General features: G+C 43.7%; 1 protein-coding gene across 4 annotated transcripts in view; it reads right to left on the bottom strand.

Moving 5' to 3' along the window:
* Ildr2 (immunoglobulin like domain containing receptor 2) overlaps positions 1–13,801 on the bottom strand; it is a 58,277-nt gene that overhangs the window by 35,665 nt on the left and 8,811 nt on the right. For all 4 annotated transcript variants that reach the window (XM_075988502.1, XM_075988505.1, XM_075988503.1 and 1 more), the window contains exons 2-3: positions 6,692–7,024; positions 5,741–5,860 (exon numbers count right to left, since the gene is read on the bottom strand). In XM_075988502.1, the coding sequence (XP_075844617.1) occupies positions 5,741–5,860; positions 6,692–7,024 (453 nt within the window). The remainder of the gene's footprint in view (positions 1–5,740; positions 5,861–6,691; positions 7,025–13,801) is intronic.

Raw genomic sequence — 13,801 nt, 5'->3', positions numbered from 1 at the left:
CCTCTGCAGAGAGCTCTGTCCTCCTGAGGTAGACAGAAGCAGGGCTTGTCCAGGTCCTCTTTGCTTCACGGGAAGAGAGCCCGCCTGAAAATGAAGCTTGAGCAGAGCAGGAGGAGCCAGGGAAAGACCAGTTTGTGGACACACTGATCTATCACCAGATCTCATTGACTGAAGCTGGGAATACCCCTCTCCCCGGGCTTTACTTGTTACCTAAACCAAAAGATAGAGCTAAGTTAGTTGGAGCCTCCATCCCTCACAATCAAAATAATTGTGGAAAACATGAAGGCTCAAAAGAATGGGCTTTTCAGGGATAATTCCTTCTTCTGTACTTTACTGTTTGGTTTGAAGTATGATCAATAAGCATAATTATTTTTTCTGACACAGAAACAGTATTAAAGCAAAACAAATGGTATTTGAGGAATCGCCTTCTATGGAGAATTAATTCTGAAATCCAGGGTCTTTGAAAGGAGTGCAAAAAATCATGAAAGCCTCTGGAATGCCATCTTGTTTATCCTTGTTTCTAGGCAACCTGGAATGAACCTGTTCTGTGTGTTAAAGCTCATCAGAGAAGGAGTTTCTGTGATTTCTCCAAACCACCCATAATTTCATTATAATAATTTGAAAAAAAAAACCCTGTTATTTACCATTAGAAACGTCTCCCTTAGCTTGAACCTAAGCACCCTTTGGTCATGTCCTCTTATTCTAATGCCTGGTTGGAGGCAGGAGGGTTCACTCAGCCTCATTTCCTCTGAGGCTCTGTCTCCCTTTTAAAATTAAAGCCCTTTAAACAACAAGCTACCACAAGGGACATCAGAAAGAAAAGGTCAGGCCCTTATACTGTACATAGAAAGAAGTAAGAACAAGGCAAGCTGCTTTTAGATTTTAAAATAATAACTTCCCTGCATGAGCCTTTCTGAAATGGTGAAGTCCTTTTCCTGCCAGCTGGAGCTGCCCCAGGGAACTTTATTCCTAGCCAAACAGTGGCATGGTTCCAGGTCATAAACAGCCAATCCTTGCCACCGATCCCAGTCCAATGTCTAACCTCAGGTGACTTATTTCTAGACACCCCCATCTTCTGTGACTGTCTGCTGGTACAGCCCTACCAACAACCACCCAAGGTATCTGTCACTGTCATCTCAAAGCACCAAAACACCGTGTGCCTTTCCAACTTCAGAATGACTTTACCTTCTGAATCATCAAAAAGACAGCAAAGGGTGTTTGGGATAGTTTTCCTGTTTAATGCCGAAGCAGTGGTTGTCCTTTGTTGCCACGAATCACACATCTTTGGATATTTCTGAAACCTCTGAAGGAAGCATCCGTAGCCACTGATGGAGGTTCAGATGGGGTGGAGAGAGAGGGGTGAGTCATACTCAGTGGGGAGGTATTCGATCTAGACCAGAGCAACTGTGCCTTTGAAGGAGGGGCCTAGGTCAATGGTTACAGAGAGTTTAAGGAAGAAATGTGGAGAATGAAGGGGGCAAGCCCAGGGCAAGTAGAAGTCACGACCTACGGCCCCGAGCAGCAGCCACACTTCTTAGCAGATAGCTTCATCTACAGTGTCTCAGTACACATAGGATTTGTGGTATTGTGAAAGCAGAGAAAGTTAGGGATCACAACAAGGGGGTCTAATCCTTGACACTTTCTAGAAACTAGTGTGCAGTCATAAAAGCAGGACACTGATTTCTTTAATTTGGAAAACGAGGGGACTAAGTCCCACTCTTCTACCCATAGAAGTATTTCAGGCAAGCACTGTGAGTTAGCTTTGGTGTACAGGTACATTATGTGGACACAGGGCCACCATCACTTCAGCTGATAGCTACTTGGCTGGGGGAGGGGAGGCGGTGTTCATTCTATGCATATTGGTGGACTATCCCCAAGAAGCGCTAATCTCCCTGTGCTAAGCAGTGCACAGCTGATCTAACTGGGCCAACTGGGCTTACTCTCTTAAGGCTAATGTTTTGTTGGGAAAATACAAGAATGGAAAATAACGTTTAAGTCTTTTTGCTTGGTTTTTGTTTTTCTACCAAGGGAGCCCTAAAGATACTTTTCAACAATTTCTGCAACATAAACTCATAAGCCCCCGGGCATCTCTGCCAGTGCCAAGAGTAACTGCCATGTTAGCCACTGTCATTTTCTTCCAGGGCATTTACAAATGACTCAAGAAGCGCTCCGCATCACTACACAGATCTAGATCCGAAAGAGCCCCAGATGACCGTTCATTCATTTATCCCTTCTCATTTTCATCCGCTATCCCTACTCTCCCTTTACCTGGGAGCAAAAGTCTCCAACACAGCAGAGACAAATAGAAGAGAAGCCTAGAACCACACGCCACCACTTGGACGGAACTGTTCAATTCATTGCAACAAATGTAGAAATAAACTTTTGAGTGGAAAAGTCGCTGTGTTTAGGGGGATATTGGTATAGAAGCTAATAAATCCTTTCCTAAAAAGTATATCCTTTAGCTTTCCTTTTAATTTTGATATCTTGCAATACTTTTCTTTTGCTTAAGTTCACCAGAACCAGTGTTTTCAACTATAGTCTCTGATAGATCTATTACTAACAACTGATGAAATACATAGATGAAGATTGTGACCAAATCTTCATCATCAACCAAAATCAAACCATATCAACTCACTCAAGACTGTAGGTATCTATGTCAAGTCAACAAAGACACATGCAGTATTCAGTAACATTTAAGAGACACGAAGTGAGAACTAGCTATAGAGGCTGCCCTTTGTCAGTTTAGAGCCTCTGTATGGTGGGGCCCTCCTCGGCAGGGCAGATACAGACATGGAGAGGTATTGGTCCTCATTCGGCGCTACTAAGGAACTCTCAGTTTTGTGAGAAACTGAAGAAAAATATACATATAGTGTCAGGGTTACCACTCTCATGAGGTGAAACTAAAGCACCCCGCCAAAGGGTTCTATTCTTGGCCTCGTTCATTTTATAGCAATAGCTGGGGTGATTCATCTACTCTCACGTGGTTCTCCCTGTCTGTTGGTCATGATTCTTAAACCCTCCGTCTCCTGTCTTCACTTTCCTCTGACTTCCAGACTGACGCTTACAATTGTCAGCAAACGATCTACCATGGGCAGTATTGGGTAAAATGCCATTTACTTTGCTTACTTAAAGGAATTGGTTTCCGTCTAGGAAAAATGTCCCAATGAAATAGAGCCCCTGGAGCTCCACTGGTGTCCCACAGGCATCTTAAATTCTGCATGTCCCAAACTAGACTCATCCCTCTGCTTCTATGCTTGCGTTTCCTCCCGTGTCCTCTTTCTTAGTTAATGGGTGACTGGTTCCCCCACCTAGTTGGAAATACTGTTTGGCTCAGCTCTCTCACAGCGGTCTTCGACACATCCCCAAGGTCGATGGCTTTGATCTCAGAACAGCTGTTAGGGTGTCTTCATTTCCTGTTCTGGTTCAGAGTCTCACACCTTTCGTCTGTGCTTTAGCGGTCTCCATATCAAACCCTGTTCTGCTCCCCTTCCTCCAGTGAACCACCCACAGGCATGCAGACTGTTTCCAAAGCCTCTTGTACACAACTTCACTCCAAATATTTGAAAACAAGTCCCTTGGTCTTTAAGTCCTTTTTTTACTAGAATGAATTTTCTAGCCATTGCTCACAGAAAATTCAATAAGCATTAGTTCATGGTGTTGTAATTAGCAAACTGTGAACCCCAGAAATCTTCCCAGGTGACTCCATTCTTTGACAGAGAACCCAGAAATCAGGTTGCTTTCCTGATATCACAGAAGAAAAGACTGTCAAACAAAGTGCCCTGTAGAATATAACAACCAAACTACTCAATTTTTTTTAATGTGACAGCATTTTGAAAAATTTTATATAAGGTTGCCAAAGATAAAAACTCAGAAATTTGCATTTGGCCCTTTAAAGCATTCAAGAATGTCACCGATGGAAACCAGTTCCTTTAGTAGTATCGCCACGGCAAAACTATCACATTTTTGACATTTCTAACCAGGGTGGCACAGAACAGGTGTCGCTCCGGTGCCTGGGTGTTGAGGCCCTGGTTTCATGCAGACCTAGGGTGGCGATGTCCCTCGTCGTCAGTCACGGTTCATCTCAGAGCAATGCTAGTTTCTGCTCCCCATCTCTTCTGCCATCACTGGTGACCATTTTCCATTCAAGCCTTCCTTTCACTCACCATCTGCTGAACCCTTTGGGCCCCAAGGAAGGCATCCTCAGGCCACAGTTAACCTGGATTTGATCCAGAGGTATGTCTGCAATGTCCTCAGAGGGCAAAACTTGCCCTTCATTCATTTCCCCTACATCTTCTCAGGTGGGACTAAATTATCTAGAGTGGTTTTTTCTTTTCTTTTTTTTTAAAGCTGGCCTCCTTTCCCTGCACACACAGTTACTTCCTTGCAGATGGCTGCCTCAGTCAAACCACTGTGCTCACAATTATCTAACTGCAGGCTCACACAAACTTCTTGTTTCTGAAAATTTGACTATTAGAGTCCTGAGATTAGGCAAATTTTATCTCTTAGATATCGCATCTTACCTTACCATGTTTTTGGCATTGCCAATAAGCCTTTTGTTTCTTTAATTTCCATTTCCCTACAAGCCACAGCAGTTACAGTTTGCATGCTGGCCCTGAGGTCTATATTTAAGCCAACCTTCTAACAAGGAAAGCTGATGCTACCTTGGTTCCTTTTGTAAACGTTTGTAAGACGAAGACATGAAAACAATTGCTTTGTCAAAGTCATGACAAATAAAAAAAAAACACTAAAATTCTAAATCGAAAATGCTACTTTATCCTGGGGTATTGAGTTTCTCACAGTGGGTAAAAATCAGTCTTAAACTTCATTTTTCCTTCAAACAAGGAGCTCTTGCACGTTCCCACAAATTAGTGTCAGCTAACTTTTAGTGGCTACAACAAGAGAAAAGCAACGTCTTCTGTATCATGGATTTAAGGGTACTTCATCACTTTTTCCTGCTACAATTTAGACGAGGCTTTTCTTTTTCCTGTTTTCTGTGTTGGTTTAATCTAAGTTTTTTAGTTAGTTTGTTTGTTTTATCTAACCAACATTTATAAAACAAAAAAAAAAATAGGCCCTCCGTTTTCAAGATCATTTTGCACTAACATCCTTCCAGTCCACAAGAGGAAAAGTAGCCAAAGTAAGGAGTTCCCAGTTATGAAACAGTGAATATTAATAAGGATGAGATGTGTTTGCTTGAAAATAGCTCAGATGCTTCCCCTTCCAGTTAAATCATCACACTTCGAAATAGCTCTTCTCGTGGGACGCATTCTATCACTAGACTCTCCATTGGGCAGCCATCTTGCCTCCTGAGTATCTTAAGGAGAGACAACTGGGTGGGCCGAGACTCCTGGGGTCTCCAGAAGAGCTTGCACACCCACCAATGGGTTCTTATCTCTCTGTTTCTACCACACTTTGAAGGTCTCTAGTATTTTCTTTAACAACTAATTATCACATAAAAAGAAAAGAAGAAGATAAGGTAAATCAAGGTTAAAGGTGAAAGTAGAAAGTAAGGGGCACTGAGGAAGCGAGAAACATTTCTGACAGTGCTGCAAAGAGTCAGAGCCTTCCAGAAGCAAGACACGATAGATACAGCCACTACTCAGAAAGAGACGACCCTGCAACAGGGCTGTCTGTGCAGAAAAGATCAAGACCATGTGTGCAGTCTGCTAACACAGGCAGGGAGGAAAGAAACACAACGCAAGCAGCCTAAGGTGGAAGGTCGCCCCTGGTTCTCACTTACCCAACACCAGCAGCTCCACAGAGTCCTCATTTTTTCCTTCCAGGTCATCCGGGGTGGTGATGATGCAGTAATAGAGTCCGCTGTCTCCCCACATGAGCTTTCCGATCTGCAGATCCGCATCTGTGATCACAGAAAGGAGGACCCGCTCCTGAACCCCCGTCTTCCTGAAGAAAGGCACTGAACCATGGGGTCTGTGACAGGAGTGGCCTGCTGGGACATCTACACAGTTCTGTTTCTTTGCCTGCATAGTGGCTGGGAAACGCTCACTTTATTTCCAACAAAATAATACAAACTAGCATCTGTAAGGCAAGAGAATTAGAGTACAGCCACAAATAGATCTGGTTCTAGCCCACTTTCGAGAGGAGCTGACGGCTTTGAGCCAGGCCTACAGTAGAGCCTAAGCACTGGGTAAGTTCCCAAATAATTTTGGGTTCCTAGAAATAAATTGATTTCTTCAAATCATTTAATGATCGAATAGGTCACGAAACTTTTCTTATCTCAAGCTTTAGGGAACTGGAGAGAGGGTGGGATCTATTCATCTACCTGGCTCTGTTGCTTGTATGCATACATCCCTTCTCCAGGAAAAGGAATTTTTAGGAAAGTCTACTTTTCGGGGTCAGTAAAGGGCAGAAAGGGCATGTCCAGGTACAGAATGTCTTCCTTGAGTCCTTTCACTGAAACTCATATCAAACAGTCCTGAAAGCAATCTCTAAGATTGGCAGTCAGGCTCTGAGAGGCTACTCTAGAGCTTGTCTGTGTTCCCTACACAATACACTGTCTACACTCCCTCCCCTGTCATTCAAAGCAATATGTCAGGGCTCTTGACGTTCCCATCCCCCACAAAAATCAGATCCTTGAGGAACCGAAAGAGGACTTCCCTTCGGTCTGGGGCAAAAAAAAATGGACCTCCCTCCCACTCCCCGGGTTCAGAACAAAGGTGTTGGTACCTACCGTGAACTATCGTGATCTCTCTGCCCCTGTAGAAATCTCCCAGGGTAACGGTCGAGCCCTGCTTTGAAGCTACCACTCGGACGGTCCTTCTGCTGTCTAAACAATCCAAGTAGGGGTCCCATTCCAGGTTCCTCTTGCTGAGAGCTTGGGTTCTGGGAGAGGGCATGCCCAAGGATTCTCCCATGCGATCCTGGCAGTAGGATTTGAACTTCCACTGCACCACTGCAGGCTGATGGGAGGATGTGGAGAAGTGGCAGCGGAGCACAGTGGGCTGGAAGAGCATGGCCACCTTCTTCTTGTCGGGCACTGAGACTTGAAGGCCTTCAACCATGGCTGCAAAACAGAACGAACGTGTCCAAGCCGGATCCATATCTCAGGCCTCACCTCTCACCAGGTGACAGCATCCCTGCTCACACCCTTATTCTCATGTAGGCTCACAGTGCTGGGTAACGGTCTATTTCGGTAAGGAAGGCAGAACAACAAGAACTTGAGACAGCCAGTCACACTGCATCCACAGTCAAGAAACAGAGTTATAAACGTGTGCTCTTAACTCACCTTCTTGTACGGTCTGGGTTCCTAGCCCAGGGAATGAAGGTCTTCCCATCTCAACCCAATCCAGATAAACCCCCACAGGCACAGGCATGCCCAGAGGCTGTATCCCCAGGTCATTCTAGATCTCATCAAGTTCATAATTGAAACTAACTACCACATTTGGCAAGACATTCTAAAACCCATCAGCTAGCTTCCTGCCTTCAGCGTCACCCCTTTGATGGAACTCTATCTGCGCACCAAGCTTCACAAATACCAAACTTAACGCGAGCCATGTTATTCCGCATCTCCACGTCTCTGCACATGATGACCCTTGTTTCTGGAATGCTTTGCCTCACTTCCCTTGGAATTTGCTTTCCATCATCCAAAACGCAGTTCAAAGGCCTCTTAGGATGCATTCTTTGGCCAGTTTGTCTCTTCCTCCTTCATGTCAGCCACACACAGCGCTCTTGTGTACACAGTCATTGTAACAATTCTGTGAGTATTTCTTTTCCTGCCCTTCCAGGAAAGGGTAGTATATCATCTTGTCATCCTAAATTATGAAGCCCAGAAGTGCTGAACAAATACTTGATGAATAACATTCAAGAAAAGTTGACTTCCCTTCCTGATGGTGACCCATGCAAAGGGAAGAAGTAAGGGAGAAAAGAAATCTCTTCATGACAGAGAGATCTCAGGACCAAAGCAGTAGACTAGGTTGAATAGCTCTGAAGAACAATCAAAAGAAGGAAAACCACAAAAATCAGGTGAGAAGAGATGCCAAGAGAGCCAGGTAATTACAGTAAATGAGAGACCAAGTGAGTCTGAGAGACAAAGAGCTGTGTAAAGTCATTAATAAAATCTAGACATTCTAAGCAATGAGAACACAACTTAAGTGAATGGGAGAGTCTAAAGCTTCAAGCCTAGAAACTTCTGTCAGAAAAAAAAAGGAAAAAGAAAGAAAAGAAAAAGGGACTGTGATGAGAAGCAGAGAAAAGGAGTATAAACATAGATAGATAGATAGATAGATAGATAGATAGATAGATAGATAGATAGATGATAGATAGATATAGCTATAGATGATTAATAGAGACATAGATATAGATAGATGATAGATAGATATAGATAGATAGATATAGATGATAGATATAGATATAAATGATAGATAGACAGATATAGATAGGTGATAGATAGATATAGATAGATGACATAGATAGATGGTAAACAGATGGATAGACATAGATAGATGATAGATACAGAGAGATGATAGATAGATAGATAGATAGATAGATAGATAGATAGATAGATAGATAGATAGACAGACAGACAGACAGACAGACAGACATAGAGATATATGGAAGAGGTTCCGAGCTGAATACAAGAATTGCGAAGTTGACTTTTGGTACCTTGGAGCAGGTTTCTTTTTTCCCCCTTGGTTTTGGTTTTGGTTTTTTAAGACAGAGTTTCTCTGTGTAGCCCTGGCTACCCTGGAACTTGCTCTGTAGACTAGGCTGGCCTCATACTCAGAGCTTTGCCTACCTCTGCCTCCCAGGTGTTGTGATTAAAAGCATGCACAACAGCACCCAACATGGGGCAGAAGGTATTGCCTTAGAACTGCAGCACAGACTTGAGACAGGTGAGAAAGGATACCTTTTCTTTGAGAACCTTCTTCTCTGTGTCTACAGTACAAAGCACTCACTCTCACAGCTCAAACACACTTCTTAGGAACATATCTCTTTACCAAAGCAGGCTTGACAAGGATAAGATGTACTCATGTCTCCAGTTTCCAGACCCATATCCTCCCTCCTCCATGAACAGCACAAGGGAAACACGGGCCCTAATTCTCGGTATGAAAGAACGATTTCTTCATCCCATGGAATTTGGTAGTGAACACAAGAGAGTGTTTGGACCAGCTATGTGCTTGGAGGTTAAAATAAAGCATGGATGAGCAAATATGTGACTATTAGTATGAGAATTTTGAGGGCTTTGCAGAGGAAAGTAGTAAGTGAGTCATAGTTCGCATAGTATATTAAAATAGTGTTGGCATCCAACAGGAGGGCTTAGAATATCATCTGACAACATACAAGTGGCAAGGCCTGAAAATCTGCGTAGCAATAGCAATCTGAGACGCATTCTGCTCACCTACCCAGTAAGTATTGTACTGCTTTCTCCCAGGGTCACAACATGATGCCTCACTGGGCTTCTTCAAGGAGCAGACTTAACAGAGGTTCACTTAGAGGCAGATCTCACATGACAATCCCCCCCTCACCATTTTCACCTTTGTCCTTACTTCCTGTTCTGATGCCACCCCATCTCAAGGACCATCTCCTGCCACTGGGTTTGAGCATACCCATATTATGTAGACCAACCCCATCAAGGGGTAAATAACACTTCCATCTGGAAGCTCAGTTGCAATCTCCCGCCCCAAACGCTGTAGCTAATTCCACTCTCCCTGAATAACAGGGCTGCGACAGGAACACACATTGCTTTACTCCTGAACTTATACAGCACCAAGTTCTGACCTTGTAATACCTGGAACCTTTATGTACATCCCAGTTTCCCAGGAGACATAAAGGAAAAGAGGTGACATGGACTCATTTAATAGCAGCTGTGTTTGGAGGAGATACAGGCACTGCTGCCAGGACACAGTGCACTTGACCATGCCAGTTCCCCGCTCTGGGCCCTGCTGAGACTCCGCTTGGGAAAACCACAGCTCCTAGCCTCTTTAGGGTATATACCATCAGCACGGGGGAAGAGTGCAACATAAAAGCACTGGTGAGGTTTTAAATGTTAGTTATTCTTTTTTTTTTAAAGAAAGAGTCAAGTTTGGTTTTATTCATTAGACGATTGTTGAGAATAACAGCTCTGTTCTCTGTTAGTGAGATTAGTCATCTGAGCAAGCCAAGCCATTGAACCCTCGTAATCAATTATTAATAGAGGTTAGTCAGTCAATTCTCAGCTTCTTCCGTGATAGACATGCAAACCCCTGCTAGGAAGAATAAGAAACGCGTTCTCGGAAACGCTTGCCTTTTCACAGCATGGTGGTTAAAGGCCTGGATTTGGGAATCAATCCTAAATTAGAAATCCAGCTACACAGCCTTAGGCAAGTTACTCAACGCATGAGTAAAACCATAATACCAGTAACAGTCTTATGGAGTTGTTTAAAGGTGAGATACATTGTATCCTAAATACTGATGGTGACAGATGATACGTACTAAGCACTGAAGATAAGCAACTGCTGCTCGTGTTGCTGTGACTAGCAAGGAGTATCAGTTGGCTTCCAGGGAGCTGTGGTCTCCAAGCTAGGCAAGTGCAGAGAGCCAGGTAGGAGATGTTAAGTGTGAAGGGGGCAGAATGGGCAGAAAATGCACAAGCATGCTGGAATATAACATCAGAACTTCCACGGTGACAGTGTCTGGCTATGGTCATCACTTCACTAGTAGAGGCCCTTGGAGTCGGAATGGAGAGTGGGGTGTGTGTGTGTGTGTGTGTGCATGCAAGCTGTATGGGCATAGATGCACATGCTGGTGCAATGGGGCCTTGGACTCAGGATAGAGCTGGGTTCTTTGCGAGAACAGGACCAGGAGTTCTGAGTGTCAGTTTACTGGACTTTGGAGGACCTCAAGTGTTAAGATTTAAAACTAAAAATGACAACCCCTGTCTCTACTTTGTAGGTTTCCAATGGTAAGGTGAGTACCATTCAACTCCAAAGGTTGCTCTGACCCCATTCATCAGGAACCCATCCTCCCAAGAAGATAAAGGTCTAGAACTGCTCTTCTGGCCCCAACCCTAATGTCCAGGGTGAGACCTGGGATTCCTCGTGCCCACTGGACAGCATCTCTTGTTCTCATCCTGTTTGCCTCCTACAGACATTGCTTCCGCGTTGCTGTGCTAATTTGTACCCTAATTGTCCTGACAAAACCTTCAATTTGCTTTTCTCAGACCCAGATAGCAGCCCCTTCTCTGAAGGGCTGGGTATTTTTCCTGTATCCCATCATGCATCTGAAACCACCATGCCTTCCCTTCCATGACGAATTGAAACCCTACAAAACTGTGAGTTGTTGGGAACTGCGGTCACAGTGAGGCACAAGTAATGAATGGACCCAGGTAAAAACTTGAGCGTTGATGATTTGTTCTCTGCCTTTGACCCCATTCAGTTAGTCACTATACATACCTCTCAAACCTGACTTTCCTCTATTCTCACTATAACCAGCTTCTAGCCCCTCCTACTAGGTAATAACTGTATGGCACACTGTGCTAAGTCCCTCTCCTATAGCATTTGAATGAATTCTTTCAAAGGCTCATACAATAGAGGCAATTGTCACACCCATTTTACATATTAAAAACTGATGCTCAAACATGCATATCCTGTCTAACATACCAGGGTAGCAGGTGACAGCCAGGCTGAGGCCCAGGCTGACTGGCTCCAAAGTTCTTAGCCATCATTTTATATAGGTAGCATTACCATCTGGGTATGAGGGCAGCGTCCTGTGGAGCCTCCCTACACTAGCCCAATCTACACTCCACGTTTTTTCTAGAGCATTCTTTATTGAACACATTATTATCCATATCAGTTTCATTTCTAAACATTTCAGTTTCTTGCTTCAAAGAATACTCACTCATCATTCTTTCCAGGATAAAAATCCCCAAATCCCAATGCCTTGGTATGATATAACATCTTACTCATGGGTCTCAAGAGATGACTCAACAGTTAAGAGTACTTGCTGCTCCTCCAAAGGACTTGAGTTTGGTTCCCAACACCTACATTGGGCAGCTCACAACCACCTATAACTTCAGCTCCAGAAGATCCAATGCCCTTTTCTAGCATCTAGGGGCATCCACATACACATGGCAGACACAAACACACATAAACTACAATTTAAAGACAGATCTTATCCATGATTGACCCCATATAATCTTGAGCTATACATTTTTTATCCTTTATCTTCCCACTAGCGCACAGTGGGAAGACAGGCATTCTGAGCTTGGGCACTAGTGCACAGTAGGAAGGCTGATGTCCCGAGCTTGGGCACTAGCACACAGTGGGAAGGCTGATGTCCCGAGCTTGGGCACTAGCAGCGGGAAAGCTCAGGCACTTCTATCAACTTAGGGATTTTGAGTTTTGAATTTTTCTTAATCATTTTAGAGGTACAGAAAGAATTTGTTCCACCCTCCAAACTAAGGTAGGTATTTCAGAAAGCTGAAGAGAAGCAAAGGACAGTGAGGAAAAGGAAAGAGATAAGTGAGGAGAGCAGGAGAGAAAGGTGTGTGGTGCAGAGAATTTAGAGAGCCTTCAAAAGTTAAACACTGGCTGAAGGAAGCGCTAGATGGCTATCAAAGCCCATTGACCATGAATAACTTAATTCTTTCAAATGGATTTAAAATTCTTCTTTAGGCTTTGGCCAACGCCAAGAAAAAAATTCCAGATCTTGGTACATTTAATCTAACCTTGTTTATTTTATTACGCTCAGGTCCCCAAGGTTCATTGCCAGAATTTAGTTGAGTCTGCATCCCCAACATACAGCAGAGGCATAGAACACACTGAGGTCTAAAACAGTGTCGTGCATGAAGCAATGGATGCTCACATGAACTGTGGGTCTGCATGGCTTTCTTAGCAGGTGGGATTCAGAGCAGAGCATGGATTCAGGCCAATACCTACGAAGCTGCCTGGAAGTAGAAGTGAGTGGCGACAGCTCAGAACAGTAGCTGCCCTCTTGGCTTATTTTCAGAGTAGGGAAAGTCTGCTCCAAGTACAGACAGTGCCTTCAAAATAGGGTCCTACCCCAATTCTCGTCTGAAGAAAAGGATTCTATATATGACAAACTGTGTTCTTATGGAAATAACAAAAGCAAATTCTAAAGCAAAGCTGTTCTTATTTTAGCACCCTCGGTTTTTTTCAAGCTCCTTTCCCCCACTTGTTAGCTATTCCTCCAGCATCTCTGAGAGGCAGTTCCATAAGCACACCCCCATTTTAGAGAAGCAAAATTGCTGCTAATGGCCACAGAGAAGCATCCTTGAAAACAAGCATCTTTAGCAGTTTAGGATAAAGCTTGCCATCACTTAGTGTCTAGTCTCCAGAGCAGACTTGACAAATTCTCATCCCCCAGAGTACCCCTAGACTTCTAAGGCATGTCTCTCTTCTGTTTGACATTTCAAATCTTCCTTCTCCTGCCCTCAAGTTGTCCTAAGAAATTTATCATTTGTTTTCACATTTTAAACACGCTGTCTCAATCTCCCAAGACATTTTTTAAGAGACACCTAACGGGCAGGCTTTCTAAATGTAGGCATTGAATAGACGGCACACACATATCTCCAGTGGGGTTAGCCTACAGTCCAGCCAAGTAAGAACAGCCTGCGCATCCTTGAGTGTTTAGGATGGGAGCATTTGCCTAGCGTTCAGCTGCAGGTTCAAAGCTTAAAGACAAAGGGAACACAGCTTGATAGTTTTCTTCTAGAAGTGGAAACCTGTTCTTGATCAACTATAGTTAAAAAATAAAATAAAGTCTTTACTAAGAGTAGTAGACGGCGCCTAATCACTGCCTGTTTTCTGAGCTTTGTTCTCTAAGTTTCTCAACTGACACCCCA

This window comes from Microtus pennsylvanicus, chromosome 10, assembly GCF_037038515.1.
Source record: "Microtus pennsylvanicus isolate mMicPen1 chromosome 10, mMicPen1.hap1, whole genome shotgun sequence".
NCBI classification, from domain to species: Eukaryota; Metazoa; Chordata; class Mammalia; order Rodentia; family Cricetidae; genus Microtus; species Microtus pennsylvanicus.
The sequence above is the reverse complement of the archived record's forward strand: the minus strand, read 5'-3'. Positions and strand labels throughout refer to the sequence as shown.